At 38.4% G+C, this 27,605-nt stretch overlaps 1 protein-coding gene across 2 annotated transcripts in view; it reads right to left on the bottom strand.

Annotated features, from left to right (window-relative positions):
• Stt3B (catalytic subunit 3B of the oligosaccharyltransferase complex) overlaps window positions 1–26,261 on the bottom strand; it is a 125,256-nt gene extending 98,995 nt beyond the window's left edge. The window contains exons 1-2 of one of the 2 annotated variants that reach the window (XM_067104530.1): window positions 25,800–26,261; window positions 10,275–10,493 (exon numbers count right to left, since the gene is read on the bottom strand). In XM_067104530.1, the coding sequence (XP_066960631.1) occupies window positions 10,275–10,493; window positions 25,800–25,963 (383 nt within the window). In that variant the 5' untranslated portion in view covers window positions 25,964–26,261. The remainder of the gene's footprint in view (window positions 1–10,274; window positions 10,494–25,799) is intronic. The other variant, XM_067104529.1, reaches the window with a different exon arrangement.
• Between the last annotated feature and the right edge of the window lie 1,344 nt (window positions 26,262–27,605).

Raw genomic sequence — 27,605 nt, 5'->3', positions numbered from 1 at the left:
GTTGAATGGAATTACAGCCTTCAGTATTAAGAGTTCTATTCAGTTTCTAAATGATGCTTACCAAATCAAAATAGATTGGACATTTAAAATAAGGAAAACATATAAGAAAGATAAGCAACGTATGAACATTATCTTTTCAATGTCACTTCTTTGAGAAAATACCAATAAAAATCATAAATTTTCAACTGGTAACCAACATCTATAAACACATGCAGCGCGATAACCTATAACACAATGCAGTGAATGAGAGAGTGAATATCACCTTCAATTAATAATAAAAGATTATGTAGTAATAAATTGAGAAACAAAATTATCATGGATATTTTTCCCTCAAACTCTTTACAACAGAATTCCTGCTAAAACAAAGTCCATCATTGTTTTAATTTTTAGGAAAATCTCAACTGTTAGCAGTGTAGAACCACATATAAAGTTATCCACCTGACCAGTCTTGGTGCATCATGTCTGTCACACATGCCAGGGAATCCAGGGCTGGAGAGCAGAAGAAAGGAAGACAACTGTTTCTTGAGGTGGCAAACAGGTCTAGAGTCGGTTTGCCCCACAGTCTCCAAAGGTTGACAAAGACATGAGATCCAGGGTCCACTTGGTGGGAAGGACCTACTTCTGATGGCTCAGTTCGCCCGCCAGGACGTTTAGTTTGCCCTGAATAAATCAGATGATCAATGTCACTTGCTTTCGGTGTTCCCAAAGAAGAAGGTTGCTTTCAGTGTTCCCAAAGAAGATCATTTGCTGCCTGACAGAGGGAGAAGGGATTAGTGGCGCCCCCCCCCTGTTTTTGGATATACGACAGTGCGGTTTTGTCCACATGTATTACCACTGTCTTGTTGTAAGTCATGGTTGAGAAGAATTGAAGGCCTAGATGAATGGCCTTTAACTCCCTCACGTTGATATGTAGTTTCTGTTCTTCTCAGGACCACATCCTGGAAACTTCCTGATTCTCCAGAAGGGCTCCTCAATCTAGATGCAAGGTGTCTGAGTAGGAGTATAGGCCGGGGTTTGGAGGATGAAGAGACTTTCCCTACGAAAGTCTTGCTTTGGACAGCCACCACTAGAAGTCTGATTTAATTTCCCAAGTGAGGGGAAAAATGACAGAATCTGGTTGAGTCTTCCTGTCCCAGTTGGCCTTCAGGTAGAATTGGAGAGCTCTCATGTATAATCTCCCTAACTTGATGAAGGTCTCAATGGACAAAAGAGTTCTTAGTAGGCTCATCCACTGGTGGGCCAAACACGACAAGGACGAGAAAACTACGGATCGTCTGGATAGAGTTGTCGATTCTTTTGGGGGACAGAAAAGCCCAAAAAGTCAGAGTTAAGAATCATCCCCAAATAGAGAATCTCCTGTGTCGAGGCTAACTGGGACTTTTGAAGACCCGTAAGTCCTTTGTGCACTTCTCCTTTGAAGGGAATCAAAGAAGCCAGTCGTCATGATAAAGGCTGACATTGATACCGGTCAGTGAAGCCATTTGGCGGGCGGGTAGAGGACTCGAGTAAACACTTGAGGAGCCATGGAGAGGTCGAAGCAGACAGACCAAAACTGGAAGACTTTGCCCTGGAAAATGAACCTGAGGTACTTCCTGAAGTCCAGATGGATGGGGATGTGAAAATATGCATCTTGCATGTCTAGCATTACCACCCAATCGCCCGGGTGAATGGATGACAAGACTGACTGGTTCAATTCCATCTTGAACTTCATCTTCCTTAAGAAGTGATTTAGGACGCTTACGTCTAAGACTGGTCTCCAGCCCCCCTGACGTTTTGGGAACTACAAACAGATGACTGTAGAAGCCCTCTGTGTTGATTTCCTCGACTTCTTCTACGGTTCTCTTCAAAAGAAGAGAGGATACCTCCTCCGAAAGGACCGAATGTTTCTCTGAGCCTGCTGAGCAGGCTGTCAAGGTGATGGGAGAGGTGGCTAAAGGAGGGTTCTCCATGAAAGGGATGCAGAAGCCTTCCTTCAGAACACTGACGATCCACTAGTCTGCCCCTCCGTGATCCCACTTCTCCCAAAAATGGAGAAGTCTGGCCTCTACTGGGGCACGAAGGACTTCTTGCTTACTTCTAGGACAACGTCTTGGATGAGCTCCTCTCGATGGAGCTAGAGGGGAACAGACGCTGGAACAGGGTCGATATTGCAACTTAGGCTTGCTTCCACGAAAGGGATGCTGTTGCAACAGAGAGACCATCTTAGGCTCGGACGACGATGACAGGTTGGTGGCGCCAGGCCCGTGGTCGGTGGCACCAGGCACTTGGAAGTTGGTGCTGGGCGCACTGGAGCTGGGACTGGGGCTGGACGTTCATGACAGCACTTGGCATCCAAAAGAGGGCACTCTACCAATGGACGATCTGGAGAGAACATTACTGGAGAATCCCAAGGGTGTGAAGGAAGTTGGATCGATGCAAAGACTGAGGGATCCACTGCAAAGCTGCAAGAGGGCTGTGGGCTGCTGAAAGCCTCCTTGTAAAGCTTAACAAGAAGCGGGGAAGACCGACCAGAGTCGTCCACGTGCCTCTTCCATGGCCGGGAAGAAACGAGGAAGCGCCTGTGACTGGAGTTGGAATCTGAGCTATGAGACAAACGACGCACATCCAACAAGCCTTTCCAATGGCCGTCTGTCAAAACCCAGGATCATGCAACAGGCTCAATTGAGGGGGTGGCAACCCTTGGGCAAACCCCACCAGCCTCCCTTGGACCTCCAGTATGTCTTCTCTCAGAGTTAGGGTAGCGGGACAGTGGCCTTCATCTAGGACAGCTGGTGGGACAAGAAGCCACCTCCTCCACTTGTGCTTCACAAGACACTTTCCAACAAAACATTTTGTCCATAATGACTTTTAGGGACACCTGTATCTTAGACACTGAACTCACTACTAGACTCACCTTCTTATTGAACTTGGATTCGAGGTTGGCAATGGCAGCTAAGCCCGAGAGTATGTGAAATGATAGGAGAAGGACTGGGAATAGGAGAAAGATCGTGACTGGGGGTAGAAGGAATAGCATGACTAAGATCTGACTTAAGCTTAGGGGAAGAATCTCGGCTAACCGAAGCTCTACTCTCGGCCCTAAAAGCCACCTTCCTCTTCCTATTCTTTTCAAGTTTACTAACGTGAGACTGAAGAACCTTCCACTTCCTTTAATCCCAATCTTACACTCATCACAAGTATTCTCCTTCGAACATACCTGTCCCCTGCAATTACTGCACCTGGTATGTGGATCACAGCAAAACTTAAGTTAGCCAAGACTTACATCCCTCGCTACAATAGTGGAGGCTAGACACACTTGAATCAGATATAACTAACTGAAAGCTAATCCGAAGTAACTAAGCAAATCAGCAATTTGAAACTATACAAAAACAATAATACTTAACTGACTTCCAGTGAAACAGGGCAGCAGCAGCTAGCACATGATGTTACTCATGCAAGTGGCAAAAGCAGAATGAACTGGCTGGCTATTGTCATTACCAAGTACATAACCCTTGCAGTGGGCAGGGCCTGTCACCTACTTTAAGCAACAGAAATGCTAATGCGATATTTTGAATTTAAGGTTGCCGCATGAGGTTTAAAGCTATAGCTATTAATTACTTAAGTAAGTTACTTTATGAAATTGGAATTCTTACAGTTCTCTGAAAAACTTAGCTTTAACATCATTCTCAGCTCTAAGGAAAAAAGATAAAATAGCATTCCCTTTACAACAGCTTTAAGGAGAGTGCTTGCAATAAATTTACTCTTTTAACTACTGATAATGCTAAATAAAAGAGGGGTTCATGGTAAATAATTCAATGAACTCATTCCAGAGCCTCAAAAGAACCTGCAGATAAAATTTAGACCTGCATCTAAATTCCAAAGAGAGAGACTAATACTGAGTTGTAGGCGCTTCAATCTCAATACTTTAAGGTGCTGATCATCAGTCAGATCTAATAGCACGACGCAATACCAAGGAAAGTATGGAACAATAACCTTGAAAGCAGACAGCAAAAATTCTTACTATATCTAAAAAAGCAGAGACACTTTTATGTCTACAAGGTTCCAGGTGCTGAAGATTCCTCTAGAGTGGCACCCTGAGCAATACAGAAACTGCGGCTTCTGAAACAAGACCATGGTTTTTTTTTTCATTTGATTGAGGATAAAACCTATGATACCTTTGAAAGTCCCCTTATTGGAAGGATACAGTTGAGCATCTCTAAGCAGTTAAGTGTGAGATGCAGTAGTCAGTGGAAGTGAATGGAATTCTGTAGTTTGAGTCGATTTTCCCTTAACAGAAGAATAAGAGACAGCTAGAAAGTCTGAAAATCATTAAATTGCTCTGAGGCTACTAGGGCTCTAGAAGAGTCATTGAGCAATTCTTGAGCTTGAAATTTGCTCAATACTTCCTCAGAATAGACAGCGGGGGAAGGCCTATGAGTCTGAATCAGGACAAACTTAAAGAAAACACATCCACTGCTCAAGCCTGAGGGTCCTCAAAGGAGTGGTAATCCACTGGTTGTTCCTATTAATCTGCATGCTAATAAGTTCAAATGTGAGTGCTCCTCTAAACCTACAGCAACTGTCAAACTTGTGGATGTAATGGCCACTCTGTAGGTGGTTTTGTTCTTTCTGAATCCTCAATTGCCAAAAATATTGTCCTTCCACAGAATGAATTATCAAACCAATATCATGTTGTTCATTTCACTCAAAGAAGCAATCTTACCACTATGACTTAGTTTCTGAACAGGGATAAACATGCTAGGTATCTTTGATGATCTTCCACCACCCTAAAGACTTGTAATCTTAACCAGGTGTAAAGTTGACCATTCTATGGTGTATGTAAGTGTAACACTTTTCAAAATTCCTAGTCTCATGTTACATGACAGAGCGAAAAAACAAAGCCTACACATAAGTTTAAGAATAAAGTAGCCAATTCTTGGTTACAGCGTCCCTCCTACAGAACTTGGCGACAATGATGGTCCTGGATTACATACAAGTTTAATGAACATTAGCCGTGAGTCATAAGCTCTCATGCTGAGACTGTACTGTAACTGAGCCTGATTATTCTGACTAATTCCCCAGTGAGGCCATGTTTCCTAACAAAGAAAGGTCTTACTGCTTAGGAAGCTTCCTTCAGGGCTAAAATTCTTCAAGTAGCAAGTGCCTATTTGTCTTCTGACAGACAAGCCTACAAATTTCAAGTATCATCCCCACATCACTAGATGAGAATGAGGATTAGTTAGGAAAGTTGACTAAAAATCATAATGCTCATAAACTGAGCCAGGTGAAGCATCAGATCCTTGGCCTTTGGAATGCTGTCGACAGAGCTGGTCAAACTGAACCAGCTTACTCAGTAGAAAAGATTTCTTTCTCCTAAAATTTGACACCATCCACCTATGGGCAACAAATTCCCTGTGAACACTTATAGAGGCACTGTACATGAGCCAAAACAAAGTGCTTTGAACACCAATAACTCCTCTGTAAATACACCTCGAAGAAACCTGCAAGACTGAGGATGTGCTGGTATGAGAAAAATGTCTCCTGCACATCCACCAAAAAATCTGATCGTTCTTTTGAATAGTCACTAACACCATGCTGAAGAACCAAAATGCATGGGGATAGACATAAAGTTATTCAGTCTCAATGTGTCCAACACTGGGCACCAATCTCCTGTTGCTTATGGAGCTAGGAAAAAGTCCATTTCATTCTCTATAATTTACAACCTCCTACTAAAGAATGAGAGACTCCTTGTGGAGAAGACAAAGGAACAGCTATAAGAGACTAAACCAGTGGAGGGTAACCTAAAAGGAATCATAACTCTCCTTCACTGCCTCCATGTATGGTTCTACTCCTCAGTCTCTCCAAGCACGCCAGGAGGCCTGCAACTGGCCATCTACCAAAACCTGAGGGCTGAACTTATCCCCTAAAGGTATAAAATAAGACTTGTACCAATATATCCTCCCTTATCGCCTTAACCTGTGCAGCATAAGCCATTACTACAGAGAGGAGCATAAGTGTTCTCATTTCTTCCAAACCGAATTAGTATAAACATGAGAACATTAGCCTGCAGAATCAGAGATGAGTTTGATGAGGAGGAGGAGGAGGATCATTCGTTCTCAAACTGTCGACTTAAATCTGTGTCTAAAATCGCATCAACCTCTTCCCAAGATTCCTCATCTATGTTACTAACTTCTCCTACATAAACTTTCTCTTCTTGTTCAGTTTCTACTTTCTTCTTAGTTTGAAAATTCTGAGGTCAATTCCCAGCCCAATGCTATTCCGATTTGCATATTGTTTACACTGTTACTTTCCCTTCTCTACTTATAGGATTTCTTCCACTTTTACCTCGATTCCATTTTCCCCGATATCTTTGATTTTGCCTCTCTGACCCCCACCATTCCCCTTCCACTTTATTCCCTAATCCCTCAAATATATTTTTTTCATTATCTGTGACACTGTATTATATTCTAACTTTCCTTGACCACAAGCTGCTAATACCATCTGTTTTTGATTGTCTGTGAGACTTGCTTGTTCTAATACATGCAAAACCCTTTGCTTCTCCTTCAAGCATGCTCTTCCCTATCGCTCTACTACACTGTGATTCTGCCTTCTCATAACTAATTATAAAATCTCTCTTCTTTTCATTAAATTCTCTAGTTTAAAATAATTTTTCATTTTACTGTAATTTTCTATTAGAGTATCTTTCAGATATACTTCATCTAGTTTGGATAAGATTATCCTTGAACCCTCTTTATCCTTAAGTTCTTCTCTTATCTACCCGTTCTATCACTTCTGAAGCTTTTCCTTTTAAGTTCATTCTTATCTCTATCCCCGAATACTTCACTTCTTCTCCATACACGAGTCAATCTTCGACTTGCCCTCTCCATCATCTATACTCACTCCGTATCCTGCTAAATCTAGGACATTCTCTTCTCCACTTCCATTCTATCCCCAAATGTTTACTGTCAGATCCATTCATTGCTGACTAACCATGCTCTGCTACCATTTGAATAAACACCCAGCCTGACCAATATGCAACACTTACTCAATTTATACACCTGCTCCTGTTTCACTTCTTGCCCAAGACAGCTCATGACCACAACAAACAAAAGGAAGACTTACAAAACGACCAACAAACCGCGACTCGTCACTTCCTCACATCATCGTTTTCCTAACTCCCGTCTTCTGTACATCTTATGATGTCATAACAACAACCAGTGCCCCATTCCAAACATAATGAGAAGACTGGCTTTACAAACACCAAATAAAATTAACAATGTGCTTTGTTTATATTTCTTAAATGTATAATAATGCCTATACTTACTTCACTAACCCATTTAATGAAAATAACAAAATATTAATGATTAAATTAATAAAACTGACAGATAATCAGCTAGAATATCATCTAGTTTGGAAACAACAGTAAATACTGTAACCAAGGTCATTTAGAAAGAGAAACATAACGGGTGCACCGACTGCCGAATTTCGAGGAAATATCGAATTTTAGTTATTAACAGTTTTCAACTGTATTAAGTTTAAATAAACATATTCTGAAGCGATAATACTAAAAAAATGTTTAGATTGGTTTACTGATAATTTTGTTCATTGCTTGTATGACACTGTGAACCATACATAAAAAAAAACTTGTAAAAAAAGTCTGAATAATTCAGGATAAGATCAAGTAAGTTGAAAATTGTTTTGACTGCTTTATGTGTAGTAAACATACCTACAAATATTATTGCTAAACGAGTGTTTAGAATGGTTCATGGACAATTTTATTCATGGCTTCTATGGCACTGTGAACGACATATTGTAAAAAATGTAAGAGAGTTTATGAATGTTCCTGGATAGGATCAAGTTTGAGTTATATATTATTTTCGACTATTTTATGTGTAAGTAAACATATCTTGAAGCTTTATTGCTAAAATAAATGTTTAGATTGGTTCATGGACAATTTTGTTTATCACTTGCACGGCACTGTGAACGACAGCATGTAAAACTAGTGAAAAAAATTTATTCAAACATAATTATCACCCTAAAATATTCCATTCTCTCTGTAGGATGTGTCAGAGAAAATGGGTTATAATGTAGAGATAACTTGCCATAGATATTCCTGATTGTTTCAAGCATCTTGACAGCCCAAAAAGTTTTCTTTCTTTTGCTGTTTCCTCAAAACTTACTTTTTTTTTCAAAACTAAATGCTTACATCTCCAAGAAGACTGAAACAAGACTTGTGTTTATTCAGTATTAGTTGAAGAATAAGTGATAAAAATTTTCAAGCAAATCCCTTCAATCATAAGGTAGAAACAGTCATTTACTTTATAATGGGGCCTTATGGTGTCAGCGCTTCCCATAAATGCAAATTTTAGGTAACATATAAATCAAGAGAGAGCACAGTTCTAGTCATTTGATTATATTATAAATTTCAGGGCATATTTCTTATATGACAAAATAGTTTTAGTGCAAAAACCAGCTTTCTAACTGTCATAGTTTCATAGTTATTACAAAATAAGCAATAATTTTTTTCTTTGTTTTCTCAAAACTTACTTTTTTCAGAACTAAATGCTTATTTCTCCATAAAGACAACCAAATTCAATGAAACTTTTAGTGTAGTATCACTATACAGGCAGCCACTGGTTATTGGCAGGCTCGGTTATCGGCAATCCGGTTCTACGGGGCTTGTCTAGCGACGAAAATCAGCAATTTTTCAAGCCAAAAATCGCCGATTTTCACTTACCGGCGCCAATACATGCCTAACAGAGGCACCAATATCTGAAAATCGGCGCTTTTCAGCACTGATAAGCCCCAAAAATTTATCATCATACCGTCAGAACGGAACCCCGCTGATAACCGGGGACTGCCTGTATATCTATATTTTGTCATGAGGAAAATCACTTTTCTGTGCAACTTTCAATTTTAAATATTAACTTTCAAAAGGGACATCATGATTTTTTCAACTGCAAAACAAATGAACTTGGAGGTTGAATTTCTAGATTTCCCCACAAGAGAATTTTCATTATTAGTTGTATAAGTGGTAATAATTTGAAACAAATCCCTTCAATCATAAGGTAAAAACAGCATTTACTTTATAATGGGGCCTTATGGCATCGGCACTCCCCTTAATTGAGGCAGAAGTAAGATATTTGCCAATAGCCGAAGAAAAAACATGTAAAGAACGAACAAGTACATTTTGACAGAGAAAGAGGAATAGGCTAGCCAACAAGGATTTAGTATGAGCAAAAGATGAAGAGATTGGTTACACAATCAACTGAGTTGACATATCAAAATAAGCACTACTCACTACACACACATTATTAATAAAAATGTCTATACTCTACATATAATTATAGGAGGATTTGCATAAGTTTGGTATGGTCACTAAAAATGCTTATTTCGAGCTAAACCATCTGAAACACACCTGGTGGAGAACAGGTGTACTTGACTGTCATTCGATCTTTTGTTTGAATGCCAACTCGCCTATCGGCACAGAGATATAAGCTATCTTTAAGAGTAGGTAAGATTCATCCCAAATAATAGGTGTAATACATTACATCAGTACATCTTATGCTGTGGGAAATATGGTACTTCTGGTCCTGAATTTACAAGAACCTTAGTATTTTTATATAAGTACCCATTACCTAACACAGGGCTTGAATACAGTCACAACCCAACTTACAAACGAGTAACGTTTCAGACAGCCCTTTGTACCCTGAATTGTCCATAACACTGCATTTTTAAATCATGCAGTGTTCCTAAGAATTACTTTGGATGCTAGAATGGTGAAAAGAAGAAAATATAATTTAGATTCATACAATACTCAAAATTTAGTTTTTTTTCCAACCTTTGAAAGTTATGAACTAGGAGAGAATTTCGCAGGAGCAGCATCTGACATGTTAGTTCACAAAGCAAACAATGCACACTGCCATCTACTGACAAAATTACATACTAAACATTTCCAATGGGAGAGGAAATATAGAAAATGGGAATTTATCAAAGAATGAGTTAAATTGGGAAGAATATTTTACAAGTATGAACAAGTATTCTCGAGATTGTAACGGGATACTTGAGATAATCTTTGCAAAAATTCTTACCAACAGAATAGGTGCAGAGAGCAAAATTTGAACTTTTGACCCTGTCTGTTCATATCTCTGAATGTTCATAACTTGAAAGTTCGTAAGTAGGGTGATGACTGTAATTTCACAATATATTTCCACAACAAACAAACAAACATATTTACAGCTGCACTGTGAATTTGTCATAGTAAAAAAGTACTTGAAAAACCAAGTTAAATATTTTACCTGAATATTGGTGCTAAGAAGACACAAATATCACGAATATGTACTGGGATGTTGAGAAGGTTGAGAACATAATGAATACTTCCAGAGGTGACCATAAGCCCAGGGTATACAGTACCCCCAACTATTCTGCCAAGTGGGTACCATGCTCGCTCATCAAACCAGTTGAGGAAATTGTAATAGCCATTTTTGACCATATGTGCAGTGGCTCTATAATTGAACCTGGAAACAGAATAAGAATAACTGTAAAATTCTTCCTTTTCATTCTTTCCAAGTACATTGTAAATCATATACTCAAACAGTAACTACAAAACAAATACAGTAACAGATTCTGTTAACATTTTGGACATTAAAACTACTTTTCTAGTCTTCACAAGACCCCCACATTTTCTTTATTTATTGTCTGGCATGTGCTAAATAAGGGAATTGGATTGCAAGTTCCACTGGCCCTCTAATATAAAAATCAAGTCCCCTCCTAAAAGCACAATTTGCAGGACAAATGATAATCATCAAACTTTAAGTGGTAGCCAAAGCATATACACTAAACATCAGAAAATGGTTAACATACACTTTACATACAGTAATAAGACCAAAAGAACCATGCATACATATTACTGTACACAATAAAATAGTAATAAGTGAAATGTCTTAAGAACTGCAATTGCAGTAGTAAACAATATAAAGGCTGCCAAATCTCTACATGAAAGTAACTCCTGCACTGTATAACAATGAGATGGAGGGCTGTTTATACATATAGGAGACTTTGATGTACAGAAGTATTAAAAACATTAATATTACCTAGCATATAATTAACATTAAATCACCATATTTTATATAAAATACCTATAACAATATATTTAGAAGACTCTGGTTTAAAAATTCTCCCATGCATCAAATATAACTACATATACAGCAACAACACCAAATCTTCACGATTCACTGCAATTTTCAGCTCTGTGGCCATGTAACAAAAATTAACGTTATGAAGGTCTAAAATTATCATGCTGTGCAACAGATCAAGCCGGTGAAATTTTCCTGAAAACTGAATGTTGGGTTTACTGGTTATATGAAAAAAAAAAAAAAAAAAAAAGATAAGATATAAGAAATCTCTCCTATTTACCTATGTACAGCATCCTGTTTTAACAAACACATTATATATGCTTTACAGAACTCTGTTGTCTATATCTTGTTGGGAGATATATCCTAATGGGTAAGGCAGAATGTAATTTTTTTTATACTGCAGAACTATGTATTTTTTCTTGAAGAAAAAAAAAAAAGTGGGGGGGGATGAATATCTAGTAATTAATGTAGATGTGGTAGTCGCTGATGCACAGCTCAAGACAAATATGAAATCATTATCAGCAATATACTGTATTAACAACCACTGCTAATACCAGCTGTAACAACACCAGCCAAAACTGAAACATTTAAAATGAAACAGCACACAAGTTGCACAAACATTAAATCCAGCTTTAAGGACAGACACAAAAAACTTGTTACAATTCAAATAATTCCAGACAATATGACAAAAATATAAATACTTAATTTAAAATTTATTTTTTAAATACTTACCTCTCCATTATATAGCTTTTACTTCCGCCGACAGCAGTAATTTGACAGATCGAAACAAAAAAATGAGAACACTCAGTTTTCTATGAATATCCATCTACTTCCCCAACACCCAGGGGCCCGATAGGTACAAACACTCATAGCCAGTCAGTCTACTTCTGTCCACTTTGAATGTGGGAAGGTAGGGAGAGCAATTTATATAATGGAGAGGTATTTAAAAACTTAATCTTAAATTAAGTATTTATATATTTGAAATCAGCCAACCCATCAAAGGCTACTTAATAACAAAATATTCTGTAAAAAAAAGTGTTTGTTTTAACCAGTGAATTCAATCCGCCTTGGGAGGATTGTCACTCAGGTGTGAGCTCATCATGAAGATAGCTTAGGTGTCTTTGGAGGGTGCCCCCTTCAGCAGCAGGAGGGGTAGGGTTACTGTGCCAAAACCCTGCAGAGCCAACGATGGATAACTAACAATCACATCAGTACAAAAAGGTATACAGTAATACCTACAACATTCGCGAGGTTAGGTTCCAGAACCTGTCGTGGGTCTGGAGGAATCCCAAATGTTTGGTATGAGTCACTAAAAATGCTAATAGATGCTTATTTCCATAGTTTAAACCCTAAACATGACCCAAATCATGCAATTTAATTTTATTTAAACATTAGCTTAATATTTAACCTTAAAAAAGAAATAAATGGTTGACATAAAAATCGAGTACAACATTGCCTAATGGGTATTTCCCCTAGTAGCGCATTTACAGTACGGTATACTTTTGTTGCCCCTATACTAATTCATTGGCTACCATTTTTTTTTTTTTTTGCACTCACAGTAAGGTAAAACCAAGTATTGCATGGGACTGTAAACTTAATGACTGATGTTTTCTTTGTCACTGTCAGGAAGGTAAACTAGGTAAACTTCATATGTCACAGATGCCATATACAAAAGGTACAATTCAATAAAATAAAGAAAACATATACGTACTGTATGTAGAGGGTACAGGTATTTAACCAATTTAAAATTATGTAAAGATATACAGAGAAATAAGTTGTAAAAATGTGCGCGCTAACTATGAGAGAGAGAAAAACAAAAGTTTCACAGATCTGTGAAAAATTCGTGGAGTTTCCTCATGCTTGAGAAACAACAGAAACTTAACCATGTTGTTTATAGAAGTATCGGTGTTAGAAAAAAAAAACCCTAAAGTGGGACCATAACTTACACCCTGACCACTGGTGTTGGCAGAATCAATTAGCAGATCCTCTCCCAGCACTGATAGCAGTATCATTGCGGGATACTGCCTTGAGCTCACCAGAACCATGGACCATACCACGCAGTCATCTCCAGCTTGTGGGATTGTGATGAAACCTTTCATCTCTTGGTTACTAGCGTCCACCACTGGAAGAGACTGGAAACCCAGCTTCCCTGGTCACATAGGGTAATCAATGCCAAGAGACAAATTACACGGTTGCCCTAATACACTGATGACTTCCTGAAAACCTAGCAAGAGTAAGAAAGGCATTACAGCCTAGACCTAACCAGGGAACAGCTTGGTGTCCCTGCCCAACCTAGAGGACCTTGTTCTGGTGAACAAAAAACTGGCAAAAAGACAGCTCCCCTTAGTCTCAAACAGATCCATAACAGGGGATGGCCAAAACCCACTGTCTACAGCCAATCTCTGGATGCTGAGCCCCTTCTATTGCTATTACTTTTCTCAGTGACTGGGTACATCCTCTAAAATTTTCATAATGAACAATTAGCTACAGTAAGGTAATAACTCAGGATGAGTTTGTATGTGTTATTTGACCAAATAACAGAAAAAGGGGCTTAGCATTTAGACACAGTAGTGTTCGCTCCTTCTTGAGCATAAAATTATTATCGTCTCTAGCAGGCTTAATCTATTTGAGTACATTCTAACTGCCCTTATAAGCGATAAAAGTGTCACTGCCCTTATATGCCATAAAAGTGTCAAACTCCTACCTTTAAATAAGGTCCAGTCTACATTTAACAACCCTGAGAAGGAAAAAAGCCTCAAAATAGATATTTTTTCTCTCAACCTAGGTCAGGAACAAAAGACTAGTATCTTCAATGCAAACGCCAGCATTCCGCAACACTTGTAATTCTCTTACCATGTCACAGGTCCTAGGGCTCCCACGAGAGTAAGTGCTCCAAGGGGCTTTTACTAAAGACTCACACACCTTTGGAGGCAAAAGCTAAATCCATAAAGGTTCCTAACAAAGTTACAGCGTGCCAGGCACCTTAATTACACCTGACCTAAAGATGTCCTGTGGTCCTGGTTGTAAGCAATGTCTAGTATAGCATTACCTATAACATAGAAGACAGAGACCTAAAATCTCTAATAGCTGGAACTGACAGCATTTAAGAGTAACTATGAAACTAAAAATTTAATAAAGTTGTCTATAGAGGTGCATGCTCAGTAAGTACCCCTAGCCCAACTCCCGAAGATAGAAACTAACCACTGCCTCTGAAACTTTAGCAGTTGAACCGGGTTATGGTGCCAACATGAACATCGGAATCATATGGAAGCTTAGAAAACTTTAGCATGTGGAAGTTTTAGAAGAACTTTCTTAAGAATGAATTCTAGAGAAATACTGAAGAGGCAATAGAACCCAAATCAATCCTCCTACGGCCACCAAGGTACTAGTAGGAACATTCTACATTCCTTGGATCCTGTAGACTTGATAAATATCTCTCCTCCATTTTGATAAATATCTCTCCTCCACTCATAAAATGAGATATGTAAGGGTTCATAACCAACTAATATTGCTGATGCCCGCCACATCAATCAGAAGACCTGTAAGTGGGAGTTAAATATTGGTAACTTTCTGAGTAAAAGGAACAAACTTATGACATCAACATCTAGTTGGATAAAAAATATTTAATGGTCATAAATATATATATAATGTATAAATACTGTATAAACCTACACATTATATATATACATATATACCTACATGTATATATAAATTATATATACTGTATACCTAAAGAAGGGAAGATGGTTTGTCTGATAACATTGTTATCTGTGGTCTACTCTACATACACATTCCTTGAAGTTCCTCTGATTGCTAAAAATTCATGATTATAGGCGTAACAGACCTCCCCCAATACCGGTTAACTCCTAAAATTCTAGATCTTGCATGATCGCACCCCAGACCTACACTGAGGCATCTAAAGGACTGGATCCTTCTTCCCATGAGAACTTAAACTAACATCAAATCTGATAGAGACCACCTGTTGACCCATGTTCAGGTAACGGGAAAGAACCCAAGCCTGATCTTGCCAGGTCAAAAAAACTTCCCTGAAATCATATGACCTTGATGAGAAGACATCTGCTTCACTAAAAAAAAAAAAAAAAAAAAAAAAACTATAAGGACTGAAAACCTCATGGAAGCAATCAGCAGCAATAAACACCGCAAATAAAGATGAAACTTTCTTCGCAAAAAAACCCTGAGCAGTGAGAATATCTTTAACTCCAAAATCAAAAACCTGCACAGGGACTAGTTCTTCCCCAATGCTACCCCCACAACTGGAAATAGACCCTTTGATTATGTAGTGGTTCTCTTTCTCCAATATATGGCAGCAAGAAAGAAAAATCTTAGGAGAGGCTCCCTTTACACAAATTTCATTAATGCCTTGAATATACACAAGCCAAACCTAATGAAATACAGCTAAAATGAAGGTTCTATTTCCACAAAATCATACATTAATCTCTCCTTACAGAAAGCAACTAACCTCTTCAAAAAAGAAATTGTGACCACTTATACAGTGGTATATATCAGACAACTGATTCATCAATCAACAGAAGCACAAGCAACTGTCCTCCCACCACAGAAAAGGCAGCATAAGTCTTAGCAACCAAAAATACGCCAGAGAGACTACCACACTCGATAGTGGAAGAGCAGCAGTTGACTGCACTGAACTAACTCCTGATAGGCTTCCACCGAGGGTTAAAAACTTCTCTTTAAACCCTGCCAACAAAACCACTTGCTCCAGCTCCAAAGGAAGACACTGATTCGGTTGGAAACATCGGCTCAACCAAATGTTCTAAATTCTCACCAGGAAAATCTTGCAATAATGAGAACGTTCCTAAACCACGGGGGAATCGGAAAAAACAAAACAGCAATCAACTGTTTACCAACAGAAAATCACAACTGGAAAAGAGTCAAAATCCCCTAAACAGAATGTTGAGACTACTAACGACAACCACCTGTTTACTATACTGGAAGCTGAAACAACAGTGCATTCTAAGATTCTCTATGGGCAGGCGATAGTCAAGCAGGAGATGTGCACAGGTGATATGAGCACACATAACAGACGCGCAAGCGAAAAGCACACAAGCGATAAGCATATAGGCAATAGGCGCACAGGTGTATGAGAGGAAACTAAAGGCACACAGGCAATATGAGCGTAAGCCATGGGCATGCAAGCGAGGGGCACACAAGCCAAAGGCATGCAAGCGAGGGGTGCACAAGCCATAGGCATGCACGATAGGCAAAAGCCATAGGCACGCAAAAGGTAAGCCATAGACACACATGCGATAGGCGCACAAGCCAAGGGGGAGCATGTTATAGACAAAAACCATATATGCGCAAGAGATAGGCGCATAAGCCACAAATGTACATGTGAGAGGCATATAAGGCATAGCATAAATGCACATGCAACAGGCGCACAGGCCATGGGTGTGCACACAATAGGCGCATGTGCAAACGGCGTATGGGTAAGCAACAGACACGCATGCACAAGAATGTGGCAATGCAGCAAAATGCTCAAATTCGTGCTAGACGCATGCTACTGGTGAATCAAAACTGCAAGGTGCATTATCATCCTGGCTGAAAAAATCCACAATACAAGGGAAAGCCGAAGACAGAATCTAACTGATATTTATACTAGCCTTAAACCATGAAGAATTCTTAGCTACAAGGGACTGAAGTGAAACTGATCAAAGCAAAAAGTAACTTTCCTTGACAAGGCAGCTTAAACTCGCTTAAATACTACCAGAAAGGGACGAAGCATTGCTGCTACCAAGCTGATCTGATACGGTAAAATTAAAAAATGAAAAACGTCGGGATCTTATTGGAGAACGGATTCTGGTGCTAGAACTGGCGTCACTGATGCCACATCTGGTGCCCTACCAGACCAAACTGAGGAAGGTGACAACAGGCATAGATCTACACCACTTTCTGACATGACTTGATTCCCTGTCACTCCAAGCCATGAGGGAGTAAGACAGGACTTGCCAAGGACAAGGCAAAAAAAAGTGGGGCCCTTGACCCTTCCTCCAACACGTAAAACAACCCAAACTTACCGAGACTCTCAGAAGGATAGCGCAGAAAACAAAACACTAATGCTGACAACAATAATAATATCCTGTGAAACCTACACCAAGTAAACATAAAAATTACTCCATCCTATCAAATCTAATGGCCTGAATTGATGGGAAGTTCATTTGGAGTAACATATCAAAGAGAAGCAGCAGAGGACCTAACCCGTTACTAAATGGGAAAGCATACTAGACATGCATCCCTTCACATAAGTCTTACAAGTATTATCCTCTACAGTTGTTTCTACAACCTAACAAGCTGTATCTGTTTGCGATCAATTACTGTATTTCATTCAACTATGATTCATAAAGTTTATCTAATCATAACCTTTCCCTCAGCAAAAACAAATGAGGGTCAATAAAACTGGAATAATGCCTATTACTACAACTCTTACCTTACAGGTTTTTATCGAACAAAAATTTATTAAAAAATAAAAGAACAGACCAACAGAAAACAGGGTACAATCTGTCGAACTCCTACCAAAACTAACGACAAAGTAGACTGACCGACTACGAGTGTTTGCACCTATCGGCTCCCTGGTGGGGAGTGGGGGAAGTAGATGGGCAGAAGATGGATATTCATAGAAAACCCAATTTTCTTGTTTTTTTATTTCAATCTGTAGAACTACCGCTGGCGCGGAAGTAAAAGCTATATAATGGAGAAGTAAGGTCCATTTCAAAAATACCTATACTGTACAGGCAGTCCGCATTCATCGGTGGCATTGGTTAACGGCATTTTGGTGTTACAGCGCTTGGCTAGCAACATAGTTAACTGGATTTTCGGCGCCATCTCCGATTATAGCACCATTAAGTGGGGATTTCAGTGCTGATCCCCAGTTAACGGCGCAGTTAAACTGGGTTTTTGGCACTATTATCACTGATTTTTGGTTAGCGGTGCTTGGCTGGGGGCGGAACCCCCGCCATTAACTGGGGAATGCCTGCTTTTCCTTTGGCAAAAAATTCAAACTAAAAGAGTATCATGGACTGTTTCTACAATTGGTAAAATTGGCTTAGTAAGATTTCACATTCCTAAACTATTTGTACATTTTGTATATTTGTGTTTATTCTCCCATATCCACTATCAACACAAGCATTTCAAACTCAAGGACATGGTACAATAGGCAGTCCCTGGTTTACAACAGTCTCAGCTCCCAATAACCATGCCATGTCTGGTAGTATATTACAATACTAATATTATAATATTAATAACAAGAATAATAATGACCCTGTGGCACCAAGACTTACAGCTGACCAATCCATGATGCTCCTGCTCCCAATAACCATACCATGTCTAAAAGCAATGAGCAAGTTGCAATATAAAGCATGTAAAAACAGAAATTTAATACACTAGGCATAACGTGCCAAACAACTTTCGTAGGGTGCTATACACACCAGTAAGCCTACATAAAATAAGCACCAAGAACCATCTTTATACAGTCAAGAGATTGTCAATTTGTTTTTCTTAGTATCTATCTGTTCCATGCTCATACAGAAAAGAAACACATTCATACTGGCAAGACCTCTGAGGCATTTGTTGTGCCAGACCTCATGGTTGTTGTTTATTCTGAAGACTGGCCCACACACTATCCCAAGATTATGGAGAAAAGATGGTGCTACATATCCAGATTTTTTGAAAAACTGCAATTAACTCAACTGAGTTGGTAGTGGTGTGTCTAAGACAACAAAAAGCAACCTGGATGTGTTGTCAGGCAAAAAAGATACAGCCATGAGCATTTTTGTCAATTTATACACCTGTCTTACAACTCTCCACTAGATCTTTCCACATTACAGGAAAGCTCACCTCCAACTTTAGGATATGCTATACTCTCCAACCGGCCAATGAAGAATTAGAGAAATTTATTTCTGGTGATTGAAATTCATTTCTCATCATAATGTGGTTCGGATTCCACAATAAGCTGTAGGTCCTGTTGCTAGGTAACCAGCTGGTTCTTAGCCACATAAAATAAATCTAATCCTTTGGGCCAGCCCTGGGAGAGCTGTTAATCAGCTCAGTGGTCTGGTTTAACTTAAGATATACTTAACTTATACAACTAAAGTTAGAAATTTGGTGAGGATCACCTTCATAGTCTTGCTTCAGACAACAGGACACCAGCACAATATCAGAGATTTACTTTGTCATTATGTAGAATAAGAGAGTTAATTGAGAATACGTGATACAAAGGACTTTTCACTATCATGCGTGATACAAAGGACTTTTCACTATCATGAAAGTAGTGTAAAACTATCATGTCTTTGCTTCAAAGAAAAGGAGCTGGTAATCCATACAAAACATTTAGTGTAAAGAACTGTCTTCTTGGATGTTGGCATGGAGAAGTTTACACCAACTAGGATCTATTCCAAAAATAAAAACTGAAATCTAAAAGGTTAACTAGCTAGTTACATCTGCAATGATGGTAACTTTATTTTTGGCCATATCTTGACTCACTTTTGAGATAACTTAATTTTACTGTATTACCTTTGAATAGAAACTGTTTTATACAAGCCCCTTTAACAATAATATTTGTAACTTATAGCCTACAGCACCCAAGGGTGAACTGAAATTAACAGGGTAAACTGTTATTAGTCTGACAAATTGAAACCTAAGGACTAAAAACATGGACAGACAATCCAATTTTGGTGATTCCACCTAAGCTGACATACTAACTGTAGCTAAACAGAATGTTCCTTCATGAATAGGTGTTAACCCTCTAATGCCGAGCCTCTATTTACAAAAGTGTCTGTCGTATGCTGGCGGCGTTCGGGAGTTAGCGCCGAAGCGGAAAAAAAGTTTTTTTCAAAAACTCACAGCACGCTTAGTTTTTAAGATTAAGAGTTCATTTTTGGCTCCTTTTTTTTGTCATTGCCTGAAGTTTAGTATGCAACCATCATTATCATAAATAAATAAATATTGAAATAAATGACAGTGCAAAAAAAAATTTCATATATAATTGTATACAAACCAAGCTGTGAGCAAAACGGTTAAAGCTAACGAGTTTTTTTTTTCTTTGTATTGTACACTGCAATGATTTTGGTATATAACATTTTGTAAAACAATCAAAGCAATACCGAGAAAATATTATCACAAAATGATGCATGAATTCGTAACGTGCGGACGTAAAAAGTTTTTTTCAAAAATTCACCATAAATCGAAATATTGTGCTAGAGACTTCCCGTTTGTTGAAAAATGAAGCTAATTGATTGAATATTACTAGACTGTAAGTGTTTTAGCTTACAATTGCAGTTTTCGACCATTTCGGTCAAGTTCAAGTTGACCGAAAGTAGAATTTTTTCTATTTATCGTGATTTATATGAAAATATTTCAAAACTGATAAAAGCTACAACCATGAGTTATATTTTGTAGCATTCTACATGAAATTGCGCACATTTCCATATATAAAAGTTTATGTAACGACTAAAATATAACGGTGCAAACATTACGACAAAGTGACGAAAGAATTTCCGAGATGTTCGGCCGAGTTACCGCGCGGACGTAAGGAAAAATTTTTTTTTCAAAAATTCACTATAAATTGAAATATTGTGCTAGAGACTTCCCGTTTGTTGCAAAATGAAGGTACATGATTGAATATTACTAGAATGTAAGAGTTTTAGCTTACAATTGTGTTTTTCGATCATTTTGGTCGAGTTAAAGTTGACCAAAGGTTGAAATTTTGGCACTTATCATGATTTATATGAAAATATTTCAAAACCGATAAAAGCTACAACCATGAGTTATTTTCTGTTGTATTCTACATGAAATTGCGCACATTTTCATATATAAAACTTTATGTAACAACTAATATAAACCGGTGCAAACATTACGACAAAGTGACGAAAGAATTTCCGAGATGTTCGGCAGAGTTACCGCGCAGACGTAAGGAAAGTTTTTTTTTTCAAAAATTCACCATAAATCGAAATATTGTGCTAGAGACTTCCCGTTTGTTGCAAAATGAAGGTACATGATTGAATATTACTAGAATGTAAGATTTTTAGCTTACAATTGCGTTTTTCAACAATTTCGGTCGAGTTAAAGTTGACCGAAGGTTGAAATTTTGGCACTTATCGTGATGTATATGGAAATATTTCAAAACTGATAAAAGCTACAACCATGAGTTATTTTCTGTTGTATTCTACATGAAATTGCACACATTTTCATATATAAAACTTTATGTAACAACTAATATAAACCGGTGCAAACATTACGACAAAGTGACGAAAGAATTTCTGAGATGTTCGGCAGAGTTACTGCGCGCGAACGTAAGGGCAAAGTTTTTTCAAAAATTCACCATAAATCGAAATATTGTGCTAGAGACTTCCAATTTGTTGCAAAATGAAGGTACATGACTGAATATTACTAGAATGTAAGAGTTTTAGCTTACAATTGCGTTTTTCGACCATTTCAGTCGAGTTAAAGTTGACCGAAGGTTGAAATTTTGGCACTTATCGTGATTTATATGGAAAAATTTCAAAACTGATAGAAGCTACAACCATGAGTTATTTTCTGTTGTATTCTACATGAAATTGCACACATTTCCATATATAAAACTTTATGTAATGACTAATATAAACCAGTGCAAACATTATGACAAAATGACCAAAGAATTTCTGAAATTTTTGGCCGAGTTACCGAGCGGACGTAAAGAAAAAGTTTTTTCAAACATTCACCATAAATCAAAATATTGTGCTAGAGATTTCCAATTTGTTGCAAAATGAAGGTAAATGATTGAATATTACTAGAATGTAAGAGTTTTAGCTTACAATTGCATTTTCGACCATTTCGGTTGAGTCAAAGTTGACCGAAGGTTGAAATTTTTTGTAGTCGACGTATGGTACGTCCACTCGGCACCCAACAGACAATTTTAGTCGACGTACGATACGTCCAGTCAGCGTTTAAGGGTTAAGAGTCTGTAGCCCGATCATCATCACTGAAGAAGAGCCAGATAAATATTCTTAATGGCAGTAAAACAAATCTTCAACTAGACCGGATGCCTAAGAAACTACAAGATTCGCAAAAGGTGATAAAGACGACAGATCCGTAAACCCGAAGAGAGAGAGGGAGCCGCTGAAGCTCTAATATACAGAGTTGAACCAAGAAAATCTTTGCTGAGTTTAAAGCCAAGAAAACCGGATGAGCAACAAAGACCCCGAAGGGCCCTCCGAAGAGCAGATCGAAAGAAGATTGAGAAGGGCAATGGAAAAAAGGCTTACAAGAAAAAGGGGGAAACGGGAAAATTCCGTAGCGGCCGAAGAGGCCATAGATTTCAAGGAAAATATGCTGGTTCTGTTCTCCCCGCCCCTGATAATCTTGATAGACATTATCAAAATCAGAAAATTCTTTAAGACATGATCATGAATATGGAAAATTCGATTGCCAGAATTACCACCATCGCAAGACAAAAAAGTTTAACCCCTGAAAGAAAAGGAACCTTCGAAGAAGGAGTATTCAAGGAAAAACAAAAATTCAGAACCAGATACATCAGAAACCAAATCTGAATGACCCTTCACGGATCTGGAAACCTTTGTTGCACAGAGCACGAAGCAGGAAATAAACCGACGATTGATCTAAATGAGAGACCTAAATATTAGCGACCCCAACCAAACCTGAACCCAAATAAGACTGCACGTTCAACTACTCTTCCTAAATACTTCGTAAATTAGAATTCCTACCCTTCTGAGTGATTCCTAATTCTAAATCTACCCTAGAACTTACGCTTTTAGAGGGAAGGGGGAAATCTGCTGCCAACACTGCCTGCTCCGCGCCGGGGGGGCCGACAGATTCTACCCTTTTTTGGCCTGCGAATCTCTACAACCCCCAGCACCCGTTAGGGCTGGTTCTGGAACAGGCAGGGGGGCTGAAAAAGAACGATTAGTAACTACAACACTATTACTACAATCCTAATCTCTAGTTTCCGTTAATTTAGTCATAAAGCTAGAAAAATCGACTAGACATACTCAGCTAATAATTTGTCTAACTTTTTTTAATAATTCTTCCATCTGATCTACCGACCAAGACTCGCCGCCTATCTGACTGATACTACACTGCATCTTCCTACATAAAAACACAAACAGAATGTCGATCGTGTTTGAGGGTACTCATCCTACGCTTGCAGAACGTGTAAGGCCAATGAGCGTCAGCATCTCCAGCAGAAGAAGTCTCTATCGTCGAAGATATAAACGAAGCTGAAGTATCGTCGCTAGCAGACGACGACATCTTCTTGTTTGATTTATCCAATCGAGTCCAAAGTACTGATCCCAAAGTCAAAAATGGGAGAGAAGTTCCAAATCCCATCAATAAAGTATCCATCCAGGAGAAAAAGCGTTGAAAACAGTCCAAATCGTGATCTGATGTCCAAATTCTTAAATGTGGGTCAGGTTAAATGACCAAAAGTTCGCCTGATGTAGGGCACACCCGCACAGCATGGCGAACAAAAAGCAATTGAGGATCTCGGCCGAGACTGGCAGCAGTGTTGCCAGCGGTACTTCAGGTAACTCATTTGACAGATTTTCCTGTAAGCGTTGGTAACACTGACGGTTAATTACCCACTTAGTGGGTAAAAGCTATGGGGATGTAGTTCGGGCTGGTCTGGTGACCAGGGCTAATTCAGGTGTTCAGGGAGTGTATTGCAATACAAATCTTCAACTGTAATGGGGTGTCAATTTTTGTATTCATTATTGTTAATTTGCCAGGTGAACAATTATATTGATAGCTAAACTCAGTTTCTACTCTAAGAGTGTGTCACTATCTTTAAATGTCATCATTAAAAAATATTGACAGCTGCTGCCTAAAATGACCTATCTTGAATTTATTCTACCATATGCCTGTAAGACAGAACATAACACTGTGATGACCAATAACTAGTATATGACCATTCTCACTGAGAAGTCCTTCATCTGGCTCACAAAGGATATTTTGGGCCTTCACTATTCAAATCTGGTCTAGGACTGCACACCTTGGCACAAGAATAGAGAGCTAATACTAATGGTTTCAATATAAATTTTTAAAAGTTTAGATAATCTGCTTGCCAAGTCGTTATCACTGACTACTTCAGGCAAACCTTCATGGGTGCTAGGATCTCTGTCGCAACCAAGTTATCATCACTGGGTGATAGGATCTTTGCCGCAACTTTGAACTAGCCTGGGTTATGTTCTAAGAAAGTCTGTTCAAAATTGATCCAAACTACGACGGAGTTAACACAGTGTCACTAGCCTAAACGCTGTACAAGGAAAGCGTGCATGTACTGGTATTCTATTCAGGCGATATTAACTCTTCACAAGAAATCAGTTTACATTGTTGAATATATTACAATATGACAAATCTTTGCCATTTACTATTTACTGTGTTTACTATTACCACTGAAAATCAAATGTTGCAAATTATTACCCGTCATGATTTTCTCTTTACATTTTAGGTGGTATACAAGGAGTGAATGTAATGGTATTCTATTACAGTAAAAATCAATGGTTCATAATGAATCAGTTTATAATGCAATGTATACTGCAATATGAGAAATATCTGCTACTTTGTATCTATTGAACTATTATCACTGATAATCAGAAGTTGCAAATGAACAGATGTCACATTTTCCCTATAGATTTTGGGTAGTTTGCAATGAAAGGGTAAAATGAAAGAAAATTTTGTTGATTACTGAAGTGCTCAGTTATTTTGGTAAATAATTGTACATACAGTATAAAAATTACGGATTTCCTGTAAAGCTAACATAAAGTGGTATAGGAAACTATAGCTATCAAACTTGCAAAATAATTGCTAGAGCACTGGGTCACAGGATTTAAAATTTCAAAATTCCCTACCATGAATAAATTTTTTACCCAGTTAATCTTTTTGAAATGCCTGGCCAATACTTCCTCTGCACCGTAAATGCCATAACTTTAGTTAACTTTGTGTCAACAATTATGAGATTAGGCTTAACCCTCCAGAATCAAAATATGGACACAAAATGAACTCAAAAGCATAAACTGTGCAACCAAATGAAACTAAGGGTTTCTCGAGACATTTGTATGATGCACATATATAAATGCAATGCCCAACCTCTTATCATTTACAACTGGCCATGTAGTAATAATAACCAATATTATTTTATCTTTGAACTACACATTGCTCAAATCATTTATACCTTTGCTGTCCTAACAGCCTTAAGTTCAATATTCTATGACTGAAATATATCTTCTAATGCCTATCTTTACAAACAACCTAACCATATTCCATCTTCCTTAGCCTAATCACACCCTTTACAATGGAAGTCATTTACTCATAGGTCATTGGGTTAAGTATACCTTAGTTTAACCAGACCATTGAGCTGATTAACAGCTCTCCCAGGGCTGGCCAGAAGGATTAGATTTATTTTACGTGGCTAAGAACCAGCTGGTTATTAGCAACGGGACCTATTGGGTACTGTAGTAGGCTAGGCATGAAACAGCTTGACAAAATATATTGGGTAAATGCTGGTATTTAGATTAAATTCTTCTGGTATACACAAAAACTCTTGTGCGTCTTTATTTATTTGCTCAGTGACGGAGGCCGCCTACCAACGGCAGAGCAGACCTCCACCTTGGACCACGGGTTAGGTCATGCACATGCCGACACGAAAAGCAAATTGTAACTTACCACGGATCAAACTCATGGATGATGCTCTCGAAACGTATAACAGCGAAGAGTCTTGAAAGAAAACCGGCCATCCATGCCAGCAGCAGCACCGTGAACACCAGGAGACTTTTGACTCCAACTGGACTCGACATTGCATGATTAGCCTTTGCTTGCGTCCGCCCCATGGTTGTGCAGTGGAACTACCTAACTGACTCTTGGACTACCATGCAGACGTGAATTCTCCGATGACCCGGGACAGGCGCTCGATTAAGCTATGTCATAACACTAAAGATGTAAATAAATATGAGGATTTGTTTGAAATTTGGCGGAAGGGAAACTTAAAAGGGTGAAGGCGGTGTCATCTCTCCTTTCCTAATCGGACACTTGTGCAGCATCAGATGTAAACAAACTCCCGGTTGACGTCTAACGCCGGTCTCCCAAATACCACGTCACACCATGCACAACACACGGACCATCTCAGGTAGATGGCGTGCTCGACAAGGAACGCGTCCCAGGTGACGTCACTATAACCTACGAGGATTGGTTCCGTGAGAAGTACTTGATATGAAAATGCAAGGTAGGTTAGCAAGTAAAGGGAGACCATGATTAAAGGACGAAATAGCTGATAGTAGCTAAATCAATAAGAAACACAGAAATACTAAAGCTTAAAGGTTCAAAGAATCAATGTAATACGACCGCAGTCAAGTTTTGAAATATATAAACCTAATAAACGGAAAAATTAGTTCCAAAAGGGAATTCATGTCAATCATCCTTCGATCATTCATAACATCTTATGCTGGATACCTGGCTCTACAAGTATACTGCATGAGCATTGGAGTTTCTTGGATGAAAAATTGGAAACCTTAAATTAGAAAATTATTCTGGTTTTGTGAACAACATCTAAACAAAGCTATAAGGTCAAGAAATGGCCATAATATTCCTTGTCAATGTCGTCGAGTAAATGACGAGCTAAAAGAATCTTACTCATTTATTCCGTCCAGCTAACTCGTTCACTTTCAAGTCTATTTATTATGATTCTTTTTTTCTCTGATGGGAATGTCTTGGTGTTTTGATATGGAATTTCGTCTTCCATTATATGCCATCTGTTTATGACATGTTACAAGCCGTCTGACAACCATTAACAGTGTGCCTAGTCAGATTCTTATACATTATTTTTTCACGTTATTTCTAAAATATCTTTTACTACTTATAAAAGTAATTCTCATAATTTTCTCTGCAGTAGTCAGGGTTTGTGTTATTGTTCATTTAAATTGATGCAACTCATGTACGACATAACAATTCTTTTCTAAAATACTCTAATGTAGCTGAATGGAACTGAACTGTGTTGCCATTCAAACCTTGGGCATTAAAGATATGTTTATCAAGAGAATTTGTCAATGAAAAGTCGTTGTACTGTCTTATGTACGTGGAATGTTATTTAACAACAGATGGAAAACTAATAAAATCTAAACTTAACTAGTACATTGCCTTTCTAACCTGAGTGCCTCACGAGAAATTTAACAGAGTTTTCTTTGACTGAAAACGCTACAGTCAGTGCTTATACCGGTAATATTTCACTCTGTTATCCTTATAAGTGCAACACATCACTGCCGTCTGTTAATTTGTTACTTATTACAGCTTTTGTCAATCATGTTCCGTGAGCTGGGATATTCTGCGCATCGCAACCAAAGAAAAATTCAATACTTTCTGAAGCCTGTTGGATCTCTAAGTCTTAGAACTAAATGCATACAGTACACGACAGAAAAAAAGCATAATTCCTTCATATGGAGCAGAGGAAGGTCTTTTATAGAGTGTGAACAACGTGTG

The sequence above is a fragment of the Macrobrachium rosenbergii genome, chromosome 5, assembly GCF_040412425.1.
Source record: "Macrobrachium rosenbergii isolate ZJJX-2024 chromosome 5, ASM4041242v1, whole genome shotgun sequence".
NCBI lineage: Eukaryota > Metazoa > Arthropoda > Malacostraca > Decapoda > Palaemonidae > Macrobrachium > Macrobrachium rosenbergii.
Note: the sequence above shows the minus strand (reverse complement) of the source record. Positions and strands in the feature narration are given on the sequence as shown.